At 37.9% G+C, this 18,402-nt stretch overlaps 3 protein-coding genes and 2 pseudogenes across 5 annotated transcripts in view; 2 read left to right on the top strand and 3 right to left on the bottom strand.

The window, feature by feature from the left end:
• Positions 1-18,402, top strand: part of LOC144665680 (uncharacterized) — a 96,439-nt gene that overhangs the window by 19,776 nt on the left and 58,261 nt on the right. For both annotated transcript variants that reach the window (XM_078526965.1, XM_078526966.1), the window contains exon 9: positions 16,344-16,577. In XM_078526965.1, coding sequence (XP_078383091.1) covers positions 16,344-16,577 — 234 coding nt within the window. The remainder of the gene's footprint in view (positions 1-16,343; positions 16,578-18,402) is intronic.
• The window catches only part of LOC144665772 (failed axon connections homolog), a 67,078-nt pseudogene that overhangs the window by 24,733 nt on the left and 23,943 nt on the right, over positions 1-18,402 (bottom strand). The gene's annotated exons all lie outside the window — the stretch shown is intronic.
• The window catches only part of LOC144665785 (failed axon connections homolog), a 60,266-nt pseudogene that overhangs the window by 24,739 nt on the left and 17,125 nt on the right, over positions 1-18,402 (bottom strand).
• LOC144665744 (uncharacterized) lies at positions 1,318-4,705 on the top strand. Its single transcript, XM_078527040.1, has 3 exons — positions 1,318-2,124; positions 2,816-3,365; positions 4,204-4,705. The coding sequence occupies exons 1-3, from the start codon at positions 1,937-1,939 to the stop codon at positions 4,420-4,422; spliced, it is 957 nt and encodes a 318-aa protein (XP_078383166.1). The 5' UTR covers positions 1,318-1,936; the 3' UTR covers positions 4,423-4,705.
• Positions 4,680-11,300, bottom strand: LOC144666564 (uncharacterized). Its single transcript, XM_078527979.1, has 10 exons — positions 10,664-11,300; positions 10,098-10,201; positions 9,830-9,911; positions 9,422-9,542; positions 9,223-9,303; positions 7,945-8,015; positions 6,138-6,539; positions 5,875-5,923; positions 5,280-5,666; positions 4,680-5,092 (listed from the first exon to the last, which is right to left on the bottom strand). The coding sequence occupies exons 1-10, from the start codon at positions 10,850-10,852 to the stop codon at positions 4,851-4,853; spliced, it is 1,728 nt and encodes a 575-aa protein (XP_078384105.1). The 5' UTR covers positions 10,853-11,300; the 3' UTR covers positions 4,680-4,850.

Genomic DNA, 18,402 nt, shown 5'->3' with positions numbered 1-18,402 from the left:
CCGGGGAGCTCCGCTTTTAGGCTTGCCTAAATCTATATATTAATTTTTCTGTATTTTTTATTTGCCCGACAATCCTTTTTTTTTCTAACTTTATAGTCGATAATAGATACTATTTTTCCCCCCAACATACACAATTATTGGTTTAAAAAAGAAAAAAAATGTGAACTATGATAAGTAAAAGTGTGTATCTCTAGTGTCAGAAATGGTCAAGACCACATTACTTTACCTCTAAAATAGTTACAACTCAATTTCAACAAGAGCTCTTAGAGCTTACAACTGCGCTGGTCTCGTGAGCACTTTAGGGGAGCCATGTGGGGGGAACAAAAAATGCGCCGCCCCCTTATCCCCTTAACCTGCGTCGAACAATGTTGCGACTGACAAACAAGATGGTAGGAAAACACCTTGCGTGACATTTCATGGTTGACTAGTTCCATCCGAAATTAAATATTTTTCTTATATGCTAATGCTGGTCAAATTTAATTCCCACGATCCTGATCCGTGAAACAAAAAAAATCTTTTAAATCAGCATCCAGTGTTGTCTTGAATTACCGTTTAAAGATTGAATAACCAGCTCCGAAAATGGAATATTGGAGCAAATAATTAAATCATATTTGAGAAAAACACTAGACCTGTGTTTTGCTGAATGGGAATTCCCCGGGGAATTAATTTAGCAATGACGTAAACCTTGCAAGTCAGGGTTTGTCTCAGTGGTTTTCCATCAGATTTCAGAAATCCTCCAGATGACACAGCTCCAAAAAAAAAATAACGCTAAAAAGTCAAACATTTCACACTTTACATGCTAAGTTTAGACCAGAGGATTTGTTTAGTTTCCGTTTGTGGCAGATTTAAACCTTTCAGAGCATTGCGTGATTCTTGTCGATCAGTGCCTTGTGAAAGTAAAAATTTGCTAACGCCAGCACATTCCAGGACACAAACGTTATGTAAATAAATGTAAATTCTTGCCCGCTAAAGCGTATTTGTTTAAAGCGTGAAATTTTAGTATTTTCTTCGATTCAAACTTTTCAAAATACTTCACACTGAATTTTGTAAGGAAAGATTAATGGCTTCGCAAAGATTTGAAAGGAAGCTGATAATTATGAGGGATTATCCCCGCCATAATTGTTTTTTCATTTTAAGGTAGTGTTCTTCTTTTTATTGTAGCAACTGTCATTTCGCTTTACTCGTTTATCTTCCGCGAAAGGCACATTTTGTGAAATTATGCATCAAGTTCCATCAAATATGGTTATGCCGAATTAAGAATGCACCCATGGATGCTCAATTTGAGCAGAATTCAGGAATCCAAATTCGACAGAATTTGGTCACTCGAATTTTGCGAAATTCAACTCACTGAGCCCTCAAACATACTTGTCAGCGGTTTTGCTTAAAAAGAAAAAGGAGCGGTCACTCAGCGAAAACATGGCCGCCACGACGGTAGATTGTGGTGAAGTGCGCGAATGCCTTCGTACTCATCTTATTGATGTAGTGAGATTTTTAGAGGGTGGCAACCACGATTCCGATACGTTTGATTATACAGTGTTCAGGTTAGATTGGGTGTTAAATGTGCTCGCGAGATACTTGGACACTGAAGGTACCAGAGCTCACGCACGTATAATCCACCTCGTTCGTGAAGCGAGAGAAGCGGTTACCAACGCTAACGATAGTACAGATGCATTTCAGGCAGGTAGTATTTTTACTGGGCAGCGTGGACGGCCAAAGTTAGACGTTCCTCAAGAACAGCTACAATTTCTCGTAGAACGTCGATTTAACATTCCACAAATAGCTTCGCTTCTGGGTGTTAGTCAACGAACAGTTGAGAGACGTTTTAGTTGAATTTAACTTGAATATCAGTACTTCTTATAGCAGTTTAAGTGACCAAGAATTGGATGCAATTATCAACAGTATCCTTACCGATTTCCCTCAGACGGGCTACAAGCGGATGACAGGGTTTTTAAGAGCAAGAGGGATTATTGTCCAACAAAGTCGCATTCGAGCAGCAATGAGGAGAACAAATCCCGAAGGAACTTTGTTGCGAGCTCTTGGAATTCATGTCATTAGACGGCGTAGTTACCAGGTTGCTGGACCCCTAGCCCTTTGGCATATCGATGGTAACCATAAGCTCATTAGGTGAGGTACATGGGCAATTAGAGTTTGTTTACATAGAAGGAGAATGAAATTCATTCTCCTTCTATGTAAATAAATAAATTAATAAATAAATAAATTAATTAATTATGCTGCCGTAGGACAGTGCGTAGGATCATCCGAGTCAGAATAGAAATTATATTAATTTGTCAATTAATCATCATCAATCATTCTTCTTTCATTAAAACAGGCCAATATCTTGTAGAGTGAATGACATAGATTATTTTCCATGTGAAGAGTCCTCCTGTGTCCAAGAAGAAAATGTCTCCTTGAACATTGTCTTGCATAATTTCATGCATTTCATGTAATGTTGACAGAAGTGACCCACTCCCAAAAGAATAAATGAATCTTTATTAAATTGTCATAAAAATTGAAGCGCAGTATTTTAGCACTAAATGGAGACACTAAAACAATATGTGATTTTGGTATCTGTTCTGGTTATGTTAGTGAGCACAGATTGTTCATGCATTATAGATTTAGACAAAGGTATAAGCAAGCATGGACTATAAAAATCAAGCTTTCCCCCCCTTGCATACCACTCCCAAGAATGCTGGTGCTGAGGGAAATATTTTTCTTATAACTAGAGAAGAATATCTGTGTATGAGTTATTGACAAGAGTGGTATCTATTTATGTGAAAAATTGTATGTTTAATATTTCTTTCTTTTCTTTGAATAGGTGGAGGTTTGTAATCCATGCTGGGATTGATGGATTTTCGCGCATGATAATTTTCCTACATTGTTCAACAAACAACAAGGCCTGCACTGTTATGTCGCTTTTCCAGTCAGCTGTGGAAACCTTTGGTCTTCCCTCTCGTGTGCGATCTGACAAGGGTGGTGAAAACGTAGAAGTTGCTTGGTACATGTTAAACCATCCACTGCGTGGACCTGACAGGGGAAGCCATATAGCAGGACGAAGTGTCCACAACCAGCGAATTGAAAGATTGTGGAGGGATTTGTTTATGGGTTGTACATTCTTATTTTACCACCTTTTTCATCACATGGAGAGATGTGGTATTCTTGATCCTTGCAATGAGATCCATGTGCTTGCATTACATTATGTCTTTCTGCCAAGGATAAACAGAAATCTAAAAGCCTTCCAAGAAGCCCATACCAGAGCTCCCATAAGTACAGAGGGAAACTCTTCTCCAGAGCAGCTTTGGGTTAGTGGTTTGCTGCGAATGGCAAATTCTCAGCACACAGTAGCACAAGAATTCGGAGATCTTCAGGTAAGGCTATGACTCTGAGGCCCATTTCTTGACAAACCTCAATAACTACAGGGACTGAACGCTTAATCATGAGCACAGTTGTTTGTCACCAGATGTTCAATAATTATTCTGACCGGTTTTGAAAGCCTAATTTTATTGAAATACCCTATTTATTCGATTAAGTGCCCTGGGCGCTTATTAAATTTTTGGACCTTAAGGGTGGGCGCTTATTCGAGGCTGGGCGCTTATTAAATTTCACCATTTTTAGCAAGTAGTATGTTTATTTTGCAAGAAAACAATGTAAAATAACTAAACGTGAAGGTGAACCAAAGCTGAATTTTAAATGCTCACTGAAAGTTTCAGTAAAAAAACTAAAAAAACTTGGTCTTCAGCAAAGTCTCTTAAACAATATTCAAAATTCCTCTGGTGCCCTCATTGAAGGGGTGGGGGCTTATTTGAGGCTGGGCGCTTATTGACTTTTCGTACCTACAGGGTGGGTGCTTATCCAAGGTGGGCTCTTAATCAAAAAATTACGGTAACCTATAAAATAATGGATTCAAAAAAGACCTGTATTTTGCATAGTACATTAGAGTAATGGGACCGTGGTTTACCTTATTATAGGAAATTAACGATACATGTTATTAACGCGAATTTCAAACATTCGCGTTAATTTTATGTAAGTTAACTTTTTCACAATAAGCATTTGACCAGAACTTTTCCTAAATTCGCGTTAATTTTATTACGCGTAAATTTTGTTCGCGTTGTTAAAATGCCTCGTTATATTCCTATAATAAGGTATGTGGTTTTTGTTTTTTCAGCCAAAGCACAATAAGTTGTTTTCCCCTTGTATTTATTTAAGACTGTAGATGAAGAATATGGTATTGATGATGATGGGCCTATGCCATTAGAGGACAGTGATGAACCTGTTGAAGTTCCACCGACTGGGATTACGCTAACACAGAACTTCCAACAACAGCTTCAAGTGACTATTGACCCACTGCGTGATTCAGATTGTCACGGAGTTGACATATACTTAGCAGTTGTGGATTTCATAGTAAATGTCTGTAGCAGGATGTAAACAAAAAGGGCCATTGACATAAGAATAAAGCTATTTTATTAACATCACTGATAAAAGAAAGTTAATTATTAACAATCTTTCACTGAACAACAACAAAAACTTGCACAAGCAATTGAGGAAACCTTAGTTTGTGGTGCCCATATATAACAATCTTCAAATGAATTGATAACAGAAACATTCTTGATACTTCTTGTCTTGAGTATTCACCAACAAATCAACAAAAAACAACAACAGGAAATAGATTTTAGGTTGTAGAATTTACCTAAACTGAAATAGGCATGGTATCAACATTGAAAACTAAAATAGACTTAGTATTAACATTGAAAACCTACATGTATATTTCTGTCACCGTTACCAAGGATATCTTGGTAACATTAAAACACAACGGTAGTTTAACTTGAGGGATTTTGATGTAACCTACTCTTATTTCAAAATCGTCCATAACCTTTTCCTCCAAAAAAGAGGGAAGTTAGGCAGTATTTCTTGAAATCTTCGTATGTTTGGTGTGCAAGTGGGAGTGAAATCGTGTTGAAACAGGCACCTGCCTCAAGAAGCAGTTTTTTTGGATCTTCCAAGAACTTTACTTCAATCTCATCAACATCATCTAATGTTGGACGTCCACTTAAAAATGTCATCAGCTGGTTAACCAATGGTTCCTTTGAATCTGGATCTATGAATGGAAATAAAATGCCCTAATTGTAAACCATTGAAAACTTCCTGTCAATGGGAAAACAGAACAATTTTACACCTTTTTTTGCAATCAAAACTTTATATGTATTTTCTTTTTTTCTTTTACAACCACAATTATTCAACATGACCCATCTACTCAAAAGTTCTAATGCAAAGTTGAATGTTACCTTCTAGTGAATCAGACTCTTTAACAAACTGCAAGAACCATTGCCAAGCTTGTTGCTTCTCTTCAGAATCCACCTTCTCCAACACATCTAACTTTATCTTCTTGGTCATAAGGTCCACATCTATCAGTACATCCTTAGCTGAAGGGAAAACCTTCTTTACCAGATCAGGGTTCTCTCTCAAAAGAGCTCCCAGCCCCAAGCAGTTCATTCCTTTAAATAATGATTGCAGGGGTTGAATTCTAGTGGAAAGAACTTCAGCAATCATCAAGTCTTGAACTGCAGAGCCTATGTTCAATGAGGTCAAGGGGACCCACATTGTAAGTCCATGCCTAACCATTAACTCCTCAAGCTTGTCCTTCTCTCCATCAGTCAAATCAAATTCTTTCCCTATTACCCAACAGAGATAAAACAAGGCACAAAACAGTGATATAATTGTACAATTAGTGGGGAAGAGAGATTGGAGGCCATTGTAAAAAGGAAACATTTTTTTGAAAACGTTTTCCCAACAGCAAACATTTCTTGTAAACAAAATTTTAGCTTCCAAGGAACAAAATGTTTCAGAATTTGGCGAAACATTTTTTCTTTATCAGTTTACATGCTAGAGAACTAGTGTTGTCCACACTCATTTGCACTGGCTGCACTTCCTAAATAATTTGAGGTGCAACGTCACTTAGTTTGTCTGAAAACATTTTCCACCCCCTTGCAAACCCACCAATTGTGCAACAATATTTTCTAATTTGCAGGCTTCTTTAGCTTGTTTTTCTTAAAAGCCCTATAAAAGCAATCGAAGCTACCTTATTCAGTTTAAAGAAGGCACAAGAAAGAGTATACAGTGTAGTGATACTGTTTATGTTTTACCTTTTCTTCTAATAGTGTTCGTAGTTCAACATCAGGCAAATCTGATGTTGTCACAAGCTTTCCAGCCTCTTCAACAGAACCAGAAACCATGTATTCTTTAATTGGAGGAGCCAACCCAACCAGGGCATCACCACCATGAAGAATACTATGAGCAAGAAGCTTTCCAGCCATCTGAAAGCAACCACTAGACAATAAATCAGCTCCATACACAGGCACCAAGTGCTCTTCTTCGCCAGTAAATAGTTGGAAATTATACACTGGATCAACTTTTTTCAGTGATGCCAAACTAACATGGAAGAACTCTTTAGAAGGGCCACCCATGTCAGCTCCACACTCCCCACTAAATGACCCATCCAGATGTTTCTTTAGATTTAAGTCTGGTTGCTTGTATATGCGCATCAACTGCCTTAGGGAAGACATCTGCATTCTATTGAAGTCAATGAACTGGGTCCCTCTCTCACTCTGGCTTCTGTATTTTCTCAATGCCTTAGGGACGGACCATTAGAAAAGTGATGGGGGGGGGGGGTGGGGAAAAAACCAAAAAAAAAATTCATGCAAGCCAAAATGGCAAGAAAAAAAAATCTTGCAAAGGGGAAGGCAAAGACGTGCAGAAGGAAAGGTCCTATTAATACCTGAAAATACCTGTCATCATTTAACACTTGATGAGATCAATTTTTCGACGAAATATATGGTCGAGAACGCTGAAAATAGCATTTCCTAGCCTAGAAATTTCAAAATTTTCTGGGGAAGCATTCCCCGACACCCCCCTAGATAAATTGTGATCATAACATTCCTTTTGCTCGTCTCTCTCTAGCCTGCATAGATTGTTTACCAGTTAACTCATTTCTTAAACAGATTGCAAACATGAATGGTACGATATACAGTGGTCTTAGTTTCTGTTGTCAATTCCGGTCAAATAGGATTTCTGCAGTAATTATTTATGAATTTCTATTACGTATTGTTTCAGTTTTTTCATATGTTTATGTCTAAGGGCGCATTCGTTTGGGAATATTCCGGAATAAGAATGTATTCCGGAATATATTAATTCCGGCTATTCTGCTCCTAGGAGCAGAATAGCCGGAATGGAAATCCACGTATTCCAGAATAGGAAGAGCAGCCAAACGAACATTAAGTCGCATTATTCCAATTATTCTTATTCTGGATTGATCCCAAACGAACGCGCCCTTAGTTTTCCCACGGACTTAACACAGAAATATATGAAAAACACAAATCTATTATACGAAGTGATCGAGAAATTCATCCTGCTTTGGTGTGTTAAGAAGCGAAAGAAGATGTGTAAGAAACTACACATAGAATTACAGTGTTCATTAGGGACAATTATGGTGGCGCATGATTAGGATCGCACATTAAAAGCTGATATCACTTCAGAAACCTCCAATCCATTACAGACAATCAAAAAGGCTTTTTCCTTATTAACTATTTTTTGTAGAAAGGGGTGGATCATGTTATTTCCAATCCTCGACTAGGGGTGGGTGTTTTGAGCTAGAAGGAAGGGGTGGTCTCCACTTTTCCAATTGCACCGCCCTTTGACCACCCCCACCCCCCCCCCCCCCCCCTCGGTACGTATTTACAGTCCCTAAAGGATGAAGTCAATGAAGAACAGCAGTTTTAAAATATTTAAAAAATAATCAACAAAGCAACATTTGTCAAAAAACATGGTATTTGTCTGAAGAAAAAACATTTGTCTAAAAAAAAAAAATTCGAGCAGAGGGTTTCACCCGAAAAAAAAATTCCTGCACAAGAAATGGACAGAAAAAAAAATTCGTGCAAGCCGAAAATTCCCCACCCTCCCTATCACTTTTCTAATGGTCCGTCCCTTAGTTGCAGAAAGAGGTTGAATGGTCTCAGGTGTCTCAACTGTTCATAAAGATTAAAAAAATATTTTTTTATTTCATCCAACTACTGTAAACACCTACATGTGTAAGAACCCACACTTTTTGAAGTCCGGCAAAAAAGGTTCTTGAATTTTGGGGTAGTCAAGTCAAGTCAATCTTTATTTAATCACATGGTAAAAAAGAATCATCAGTAAGCTATAAAAAATTAAAAAAAAAAAGCATAACACTGTTTTACATGATTGCTGTGTGGGAATCCGATATGTCAGAGATTCGATTTATGATTTCTCATTTAAAGTGCCCAATGGAGCCAATATCCTTCATTTGCTGGGGCAAATTGTTCCATAAACCCACTTTTTGGCAATTAAGGCTAAGTAGGTTCTTAGTAATATTAGGTTCTAAATTTCTATGAAGGAAATTATTGTTGTTGATAACCAGAAAAATAAATTAACTTGGGTTTGTTCTATAATACCCCAATTTCGATATTTTAACATTCAGCCTAAACAATAGACATCACTCCGGGGAATAAACCTCACAAACTCTAAAGTTTATTCCCTGGAGCCTCGCCCTGAGGTCTATTGTTTTAGGCTGAATTTTAATATATTGAATTTGGGCTATTATACAGTATTTATTCACAACTGTATTTATATAACCCTAACAGAACTGATTACAGAAATGGACATGTGTATGTGTAGTGTTATCCCGGGGGGGGGGGGGGGTACTCCATATAACGCCCTATACGGGAAGGCTCCGCCCGAAAGGGGTACCTTTTTCAGTCTTCAGGTATATAAAAGGGTAGCGATTTCACAAGTTTAGGTATATGAAAGGGTATGAAATCTGTCATTTAGGTTTTTTTAAAAGGCCAGTAATTAAAATATTTCGAACAGACGCACTTTATGGCTGTATTATTTTAATTTATTAAGCGCTACATAAAAATGACAAGAAAATGTCCTGTTCTAAGGCTATGTCACATCTTTTAGGTATATGAAAGGGGTGCCTTTTTCAGTAAAACGTATATGGAAGGGGTACAATTTAAAAGGGTATATCTCTAGCTCTGCAATCTCGAAGTCATACTCCTCGGTTTAAATGTTTATCATACTTTAACTCTAACCCACAGGAGAAGCTGCTTAATCGGGCTTACCTCAACAGGTTTTTATAAAAACTCCTAGGTCCTAACACATGGGATTTTACTGTATCTCAGTAAATAACTTGAAAAACAAATAACTACTTACACTCATCACTGACTACCGGTACTTCAAAAACAGGCTTGTTTAAGAGGTCGTCCTTGTCATCATCAACACAATTTCCAGACTCTTCAAGTCAAATAATAACAAAAAAAAAACAGTGTTATCATCTCAGGAATAAATATGTTGCTGTTTATGTGAATATATTTTTAACCCTAAATTCAAATATTTACATACAAAAACTTACCTTCTGCAAGCATGGCAGCAGCTCTTTCAAGGTCTCCATCTACCGCCACCAAGGCTGCCCTCACAGTTTCCTTCTTGGATGGAAAAACCTCGCACAGTTTATCTTCATCTTCTTGTGTGGGCTGTAGCGAAATCAATGCCACATTTGACACCCAAGAAAATACAAATCAGTGACCAATTTCTTTCACATGGGCTTTTGTTTGAATCATGCCCATCCAAAAAAGGGTTGAAACAATGTTGCACGATTGGATCTATTACATTCAAGACCAAAAGTAAGATACAGTACATACTTTCATAAACTGAAGACTGTATTAGCAACAACAATACACCTTATTCACCCCATATAGCAAATGAAGTTTTTCAGTAAGCATTGGCCCTTGCTACAAAAACATGATGTTTAAAAACTTACCAGCCTTTTGGTAGGCAATGGTACATCTGGGTATTCATCACTGTCAACATCTATGGAAATCCTGCTAACAGAAACTTGTGACCTGCAGATCAAAGTTAGAACAAGATTTGTTTGACCTTCTTAAGATGCAAATCACTTTTACATGTATCAATGCTTAAATGGTAAAAATGGATTGGAATTTCAGCAACAATGGATATAGTAAACTTTAGGTTAGATTGTAAGAAGTATATATATTATTTTGTGATGTTCATGCTTGTTTGCCACAAACCTTTCTTCTGAACATTTTTCATGATGCTCTCTGAGTGATGACATTGGGACTGATTTTCCACAACCCAAACATGAAACAAGTGCTAGTGTGTTACTTTCTTCTCCCTAAAAAGTAAGAGAAATTTACTGTTCAAAAGGAAACAATTTAGTGTATTATACATTCATTAAATCAAGCTACTGTTATAATATTATTGCCTAAGCCACTAACTCAAAATTTAGGATAGGTGGTGGAGGGGGTGCTCATTGGAAAGGGGAAGCTTATATCATTTTCTCAAATTATATTCTAATAGCTAATAAATAATAATAATAATAATAATAATCGTCATCATCATCATTAAATCATTTTTTAAAATAATAAATCTGACTGGGATTGAAATTCATGAGGAAAAATATTAACACAGCCAATTTTTACTTGCTTATTATAACTTCAGTCAACCATAAAAGACTGTAGACTGTTAGGGGAAAATCCAACTAAATTTCCACATCACACCCGTAAGAGTTGAAAATCCCTTTGGAAAAAGATAGCTACTGCTTTGTTATTTGTAGTTGAATGCATATTAAACTCACCACTTCTTGTTTCACCTCAGACATGTCAAGATTTTGTTGAATCGGTCTTACATAAATAATAGCCTGACCCAAGCCAGCGCCATCCCTGAGAAATGGAACAGTGTACCCTGAAGGAGGAGGCTTAATCAGCAGTAACTCGCCAGGCCGTACACCACTACCCACCACCCTGTTTGAGTTTCGGGTATGCATCTTCCATTTTTCGTTTGAAGGTTGGCGCGTCGTCTCTGTTTCCAAAAGTTAGTTTCTTGCGGCCCAAACCTGCTGCAAGCAGGGTTAACTTGTCTTCTTTAGTCGTTACTGCTTCGACATCTTTGTTCGCCATGCATAGGAATTCCCGCGTCCACGTTTCTCGAACCCGATAGTATCCACTCCCAGATGGTCGGCTTCTTTTCGCTGGAGGAAGTGACTTCGTCTCTGACCTTTTGGGGTAAGTTGACGTACCAGGGTTAGTTGATCGGTAGCCAGCAAAAAGTGACCTGAAATTCTGCACCACGCGGTTTTGATCATGATTAGATACAGAGTTGGTCACCACTGTCGAAGTTGGAGATCTTCCTGTAGTTGAAGAAGTTGTGTCTTGATTTCCATCAGCTGTCTCTCGACCTCCTGCAAGCAAATTCGCCGCTTCTCTGAGAAGACTCACAGCCTTATCTGTATTATCGTTCACAGACATCATACGGCCAGAACTTCCAAAACACGAACAACAAGAGAACGACACCACACATTCGCGCGCTTTCGCGCTTTTCCGGAGTGACCGCTCCTTTTTCTTTTTTAAGCAAAACCGCTGACAAGTATGTTTGAGGGCTCAGTGAGTTGAATTTCGCAAAATTCGAGTGACCAAATTCTGTCGAATTTGGATTCCTGAATTCTGCTCAAATTGAGCATCCATGGGTGCATTCTTAATTCGGCATAACCATATTTGATGGAACTTGATGCATAATTTCACAAAATGTGCCTTTCGCGGAAGATAAACGACTAAAGCGAAATGACAGTTGCTACAATAAAAAGAAGAACACTACCTTAAAATGAAAAAACAATTATGGCGGGGACAACCCCTCATAGATAATAGCTTTGAAAAATTACGTGACTCGAGGTCTAGCCGATCGAAAGTGAAACTTGTCATGTCAGCACATTCTTTTACACTAACGTAATGGTATTTATTCACAGATTCTGGCCCGCTGAAATATATTTTTCTTTTGACGCATGAAAATTTAGAAATTTCTTTGAGTAAAACGCTTCAAAATCGGACATTTCATGCTAAACATGCTTATTAAGACCAAAGCATTTGAAAATTTCTCATTGGTAAGTTTTTCCTAGCTTTTAAACCTTGCGTGACCCGAGCCCGGCCGAGCGGGGCATCAGTCTGGTCACTGAGAAAAAAACAAGAGCTCTTAGAGCTTACAACTGCGCTGGTCACATGACCACTCTAAGGGTGCCATGTGCGAGAACAGAAAATGCACCACCCTCCCCTTACGCCTTATCCTCTTTACCTGCGTCAAACAATGTTGCGACTGACAAACAAAATGGTAAGAAAACACCTTGTGTGACATTTCATGATTGACTAGTTCCATCCGCAATTAAATATTTTTCCTATATGCTAATGCTGGCCAAATTTAATTCCCACGATCCTGATCCATGAAACCAACGACGGGATTTTTCAGGCGTTAGTTTACAACAACTGCCCCTGGGTCTGCAAGATAAATATAGTAAGTACGTCTGGCTTCACGCCAGGAACGTAAGTATCCGTGAGAATTTCGACAATATTGCCCATTTGCATAAAACTGAAAACCGGCCCAATGACAGTGTTTCGCAGTTTCTATACTGTTAGTACTATTTTTGAACCTGTTTAACAGTTCAAAATTTTGCCCCTCTTTCGCTTTTCGTATTACAATAGGCGGCTGTAAAAATGCAGCGTCTGACAAACTTTGTGTGACATTTTGTTCTAGCCGCGATTAATAATTTTTCTTATATGCAAATTCTGGCCGAATTCCCACGTGCGGACGCTGAAGCTGTTTTTAGAAAGGAGGATATTTCCCTAGCATACCGAATGACGTAAGCGGTACAAGTCAGGGCATGTTCGTGAAGGGAATTTTTTTTTATCTCTAATTAGGGCCTGTTTTGGTTTTCGTATTACAATAGGCGGTTGTAAAAATGCAGCGACTGACAAACTTTGTGTGACATTTCATGGTTGACAGTTTGTTCAAGCCGCGATTAATAATTTTTCATATATGCAAATTCTGGCCGAATTCCCACGCGCGGACGCTGAAGCTGTTTTGAGCACAGAGGGTAATTTCCCTAGCATACCGAATGACGTAAGCGGTACAGAGCATGTTTGTGAAGGTAATTTTTCTTCATATCTCTAAAATCCTTCAATGACACAGCCAAAAAATAGATTACGCAATAAATTTGTTTAGTAAAGACCAAAGGATTCGCAAAGATTTGAAAGGTAGCTTATAATAGCTTTAAAACATTACGTGACTCGAGGTCTAGCCGATCGAAAGTGAAACTTGTCATGTCAGCACATTCTTTGACACCAACGTAATGGCATTTATTTACAGATTCTGGCCCACTGAATTATATTTCTCTTTGAAAGCGTGGAAATTTAGTATTTTCCATGAGTCAAATGATTTAAAGTCGAACATCTCACTCAAAACATTCTTTGTAAAGACAAAAATAAGAAAAATTTTCCCATTTGTTACTGATTTGTAGCTTCTAAGCATCGCGTGACTTCAAGCTCGACCGAGTGGAGGTCTGAGTCTGGTCACCGACAAAACGAAAAAAAAATAATAACAAGAAGCTCTTAGAGCTTAAAACTGCGCTGGTCACGTGACCACCCTAGGGGAGCCATGTGGGGGGAATAAAAAATAACCCCCCCCCCCAAATCCCCTTTACCCGCGTCACGTCAAAAATTGTCGCGACTGACAAACAAAATGGTAAGAAAACACCTTGTGTGACATTTCATGGTTGACTAGTTCCATCCGCAATTAATTATTTTTCTTATATGCAATGCTGGCCAAATTTGATTCCCACGATCCTGATCCGTGAAACCAAAAAATCTTTCACATCAGCATCAAGTGTTGTATCAAATTTCCGTTTAAAGATGGAATAACTCACTTCGAAAATGGAATATTGAAGCAAATAATTCAATCAAATTTGAGAAGAACACTAAAGCTGCTTTTAGGTGAATGGGAATTCCCCGGGGAATTAATTTTACTAGTGAAGTAAGCCTTACATGTTTGTCTCAGTGGTTTTCCTTCAGATTTCAGAAATCTTCTAGATGACACAGCTTCAAAAATACATAACGCTAAAAAGTCGAATATTTCACACTTAACATGCTAGTTTAAGACCAAAGGATTTGTTTGGTTTCCATTTGTAGCAGATTTAAAGCTTTCAAAACATTGCGTGATTCTTGCCTATCGTCATCAAAGCCTTGTGAAAATGAAACTTGCCAACGCCAGCACATTCCAGGACACAAACGTAATGTAAATAAATGTAAATTCTTGCCCGCTAACTCGTATTTTTCTTTCAAAGCATGAAATTTTAGTATTTTCTTTGATTCAAACGCTTCAAAATACTTCACGTTGAATTTTTGTAGTAAAGACAAAAGGATTCGCAAAGATTTGAAAGGTAGCTGATAATAGCTTTGAAAAATTACGTGACGCGAGGTCTAGCCGATCGAAAGTGAAACTTGTCATGTCAGCACATTCTTTTAAACCAACGTAATTGTATTTATTCACAGATCTGTCCCGCTGAATTATAATTCTCTTTGAAAGCGTGGAAATTTATCATTTTCCATGAGTCAAACGCTTCAAAATCGAATAATTCACACTTAACAGTCTTTGTAAAGACAAAAAAGGAGAAAAAGATCAGAGGATACGCAAAGTCGGTCAAAGTGAGAGTTGTCATGTCAGCTAGCACATTCTTTGACAACAACGTAATGGTATTGGGAATTTCCCTAGCCTACCGAATGACGTAAGCGTTACAAGTCAGGGCATGTTTGTGAAGGGAATTGTTCTTCATATCTCTAAAATCCTTTCAATGGTACAGCCAAAAAATAGATTACACTTAAGAGAGAAATACTTCACAATATATTTGTCAAGTAAAGACCAAAGGATTCCCTTTAAATTACGTGACTCGATGTCTACCCAATCGAAAGTGAAACTTGTCATGTCAGCACATTCTTTAACACCAACGTAATGGTATTTATTCACAGATTCTGGCCCGCTGAAATATATTTTTCTTTCGAGGCATGAAAATTTAGAATTTTGTTTGAATAAAACGCTTCAAAATCGGACATCTCACGCTAAACATGCTTATTAAGACCAAAGCAGTTGAAAATTTCCCATTAGTAAGTGTTTTCTAGCTTTTAAACCTTGCGTGACCCCAGCCTGGCCGAGCGGGGGCATCAGTCTGGTCACTGAGAAAAAAAAAAAAAAAAAAAAAAAAAAAAAAAGGGCGTGCAGAGCAAGAACTGCGCAGCGCAGTTAAAAAACCGCTTGCAGAGCAAGAACTGCGCAGCGCAGTTAATTAATAGTTTAAGAGAGACTAAGTAATACCTGACTGGCTTGTATATTTTTTTTAGTGCGATACATTTAAAAGGACGTGCATTCCATCAATCATTTCTTACAAAGAAGCATGGACAAGAAAATTGTCGTACGGTTAAAAAGGCATTATAAAACTATTATGACGTTTTTGAAAATTGATAATGTTGATACATGCAATACAAAACAACTTATTAAACGAACTCGGTAAACTACCTACCTACCTACCTACTTACCAACCTACCTACCTACCTCACCCCTAGACGAAATAATAATAACAATAAATGGATTAACAAAAATAAACGAAGCTTAATATTTAAATCCTGTGATTAAGGACTACCGGTTAGCTCAGTTGGTAGAGCGACGGACTACAGTGCGGGAGATCTCGGGTCCGAGTCCCAGACCGGACCAACACTCAGGTTCTTAAAATAACTGAGGAGAACATGCAGCCTTTGCATTAACATCTGCAAATGGTTAGATATTCTGGTCTTCTCGGATAAGGACGATAAACCGTAGGCCCCGTCTCCTACATCTTCAGTGTTATGGTCAGCAGGGGACGTAAAAGAACCCACACGCTTATCGTAAAGAGTAGGACATGGAGTTCTCGGTGTTGTGGTCTGGTCTGGTCTTTTCCCGTTGTATTCTGCCTACTTTGAAATGCTCCGAGATATTAGCTGTATAAGCTACTCTTCAAATCCGAGGGTAAACAAAGTGATGATGAGTCTCCGCCCAGCTGAGAACAAACCCTGCCCTTTCACATGCCATTTTTTATCAAAAAAGGTACCCCTTTCATACCCTCGATAGAAAATGGTACCTCGATCACAAACCTGTAGAAGAGTTACCATATCTTCTTTCTTAATATTTCACTTGAATAACCCCTTGAAATGCATAATTCACTCAACTATTCGGTTGGTCTGCTCGAGGCATTTTAAAGACCCTTTTAAATACCTTAATGACAGTTTCCCCACCCTTTTGTTATCTGCAACTCTTGAAATTCTTATTCTTACTCTTTTATACACCTTCAGCCTGCAAAAGGTACCCCTTACGGGTGGAGCCTCCGTGTTTAATGGGAGTCCCCCTCCTCTCCCCCTCCACCGCAGGGGAAACTATAACTAAATTTTACCTTTTTGGTTTATTTCTAGCACTGAAAATACAGTCCAATATTATCCAAAGCAACGATTTTCTCTTCAGTCATCTCAGTCGCTTTTTGGATCCTGTGCCTGGTTCTCATCAACACTGGAACCTGTGTTATCGAGCCTCTTCTCATGGCTGGGCAGCAAGTACGTTTCACAGCCGCTGTGATGGAAAGCAACACACTGTTACTATAATCAGAAAGGACCAGTACGTGTTTGGAGGATACACCGACATTGCGTGGGGTATGAATGCGATTATATAAAAATATCTTATTTATTAAATGACTTTTTTGAAGGTTTATTTAATAAATCAAACTAAATATAGGATAGATGGATATCGCCATTTTGTAAAAACGTTTCAAGGTAACGTGTATGAAATTTAAAAACAATAAACGGTATGCGCTTATTGTAATGAAGCAATTCTGGCAAAATCTATGATACGTTTTATAGAGAAGGCTTTACATTATTTCCGTTAAGAAAAACAACTCAGATGTGAATTCGAAGGTTGTTCTTGTTAACCGACTTACATGTAACATTGAAAGTGTCCTTGACGTATTTGAAACACAAATTTACCAATCAAGCTGATTTTTTTATGAATATAATGAGTAGGACGGTTTTGCTAATCTTTCATCTTAAGGTCACGCAGGACCCTTGCTCATTAATGAATTCATTAGCCAAATTCCTTTAGGAGGGTGTTATCTAGTAAGGCTTTAATTTGCCGAATTTTAAACTTTGAGTCCAATAAAACTTATCAAGAGTATTAGAAGACGATGAAGTACATCAGGATTGTCGTTTTACTGAGATATGACCGTTTGCTATACACGTTACAAGCCATTAAATGTTTAACTGCAGATAATGCAATTTTGTGTGCAAGTTTGCAGCTAGAATACTGAGCGCACCAAATTAACTGACTATATAACTTAGTGATAAATCATAACCTCTTTTGTGTTGCGACGAAAAAGTCATTAGCTTCTAAAAGAGAAAAAAGGTGAAATCTAAACTTAAAAACTTGCTATTTCGTTTTTTTAAAAGGTAGATTCACAATTCGCTTTTGTCAGAACACAGTAGAGTACATCAAGTTTATGTCTCTCGGGAATCAAACCATGAAATTCTATATCGGCGGAGAAAACTTAATTGCAAGTTTTGAGGCTTCAGAAGACCTTACGAGTCAATGTTTACAACAACGTGTGATATGTTTGTATATTCTAAGCTGTATATCTAATTATGGTAGCTCGCTTTGATGCAGCACATGGGTCACAAAGCTGAGAACAGTGACATGTAATCACTTATAGAAAGAACGTTGAGAAATATATTCTCATGAATATTTCGTGTCGATTTGGAGCCTTAATATCCGTAGTTCAACATGTTACCTGCACGGCAGATTACCCGCTACAGGTCGATTTTTGCCAAAATGAGAAAAAAAGACTCAGCAGATTACCCGCACTGGCGGATAAGCAAAATATTGATAGGGGAGTTTGATTTTTTAAAAAAAGAAAAAAAACATTTATTTCATTAATGTTTGAAAGCTGATTCAACTAAAACTTTACAAAGATATTGGGGAATAATGGAAGTACATAAGGATCGTTTTTATGGAATATCCGAATCGTGCTTTGCGGCAATGCTGTCAGTAAGTTAACAAAGTTCACAATTTTTTAAGTTTTTGCTCAAATGACGCAAAGCTATGGGTCCTAAGGCGTTGGCCCCATCAATGTACATGTAACCAGGCAAAAGAGGATCAATCTTTCAATTGTAAGAAGTAGTATTTACATGATATTCAGCCATAATTCAGCATTCTCACTCGACACTTTTTTTGTAATTTCTTAGCTGTCAGTTTAAAATTAAAAGTCCTTTATGAGTTGTATTTTTTGGGAGCAGTTCTCAAATATTAGAGAACCCCATCCCATGCCTCTAAGAAGATAACAATGGCCAACACTTCGGTAAAAAGCTATGTGTAGGGCTCCTGTAATACACTGTTGAAGAAAACCCGGATCACTTTCTGGACACTGCATTTACCGACGGCAGCGACGGTTTTCACTGTAAAGTCTACAACAAACCGGGGAAATTACCT

The sequence above is a fragment of the Oculina patagonica genome, chromosome 9, assembly GCF_052425735.1.
Source record: "Oculina patagonica isolate OP01 chromosome 9, crgOcupat, whole genome shotgun sequence".
Taxonomy (NCBI): domain Eukaryota; kingdom Metazoa; phylum Cnidaria; class Anthozoa; order Scleractinia; family Oculinidae; genus Oculina; species Oculina patagonica.
The sequence above is the reverse complement of the archived record's forward strand: the minus strand, read 5'-3'. Positions and strand labels throughout refer to the sequence as shown.

Excerpts from the sequence above, each read along its gene's own strand:
- LOC144666564 (XM_078527979.1), bottom strand. The coding sequence starts at position 10,852 with ATGCATACCCGAAACTCAAACAGGGTGGTGGGTAGTGGTGTACGGCCT. Across the intron at positions 8,016-9,222 it reads ACCGGTAGTCAGTGATGAGT|TTGAGACACCTGAGACCATT; the intron begins GTAAGTAGTTAT and ends CTTTATGAACAG. Across the intron at positions 5,924-6,137 it reads GAACACTATTAGAAGAAAAG|GAAGTGCAGCCAGTGCAAAT; the intron begins GTAAAACATAAA and ends CAAATTATTTAG.
- LOC144665744 (XM_078527040.1), top strand. The coding sequence starts at position 1,937 with ATGACAGGGTTTTTAAGAGCAAGAGGGATTATTGTCCAACAAAGTCGC. Across the intron at positions 2,125-2,815 it reads GGTAACCATAAGCTCATTAG|GTGGAGGTTTGTAATCCATG; the intron begins GTGAGGTACATG and ends TTCTTTGAATAG. Across the intron at positions 3,366-4,203 it reads AAGAATTCGGAGATCTTCAG|ACTGTAGATGAAGAATATGG; the intron begins GTAAGGCTATGA and ends TATTTATTTAAG.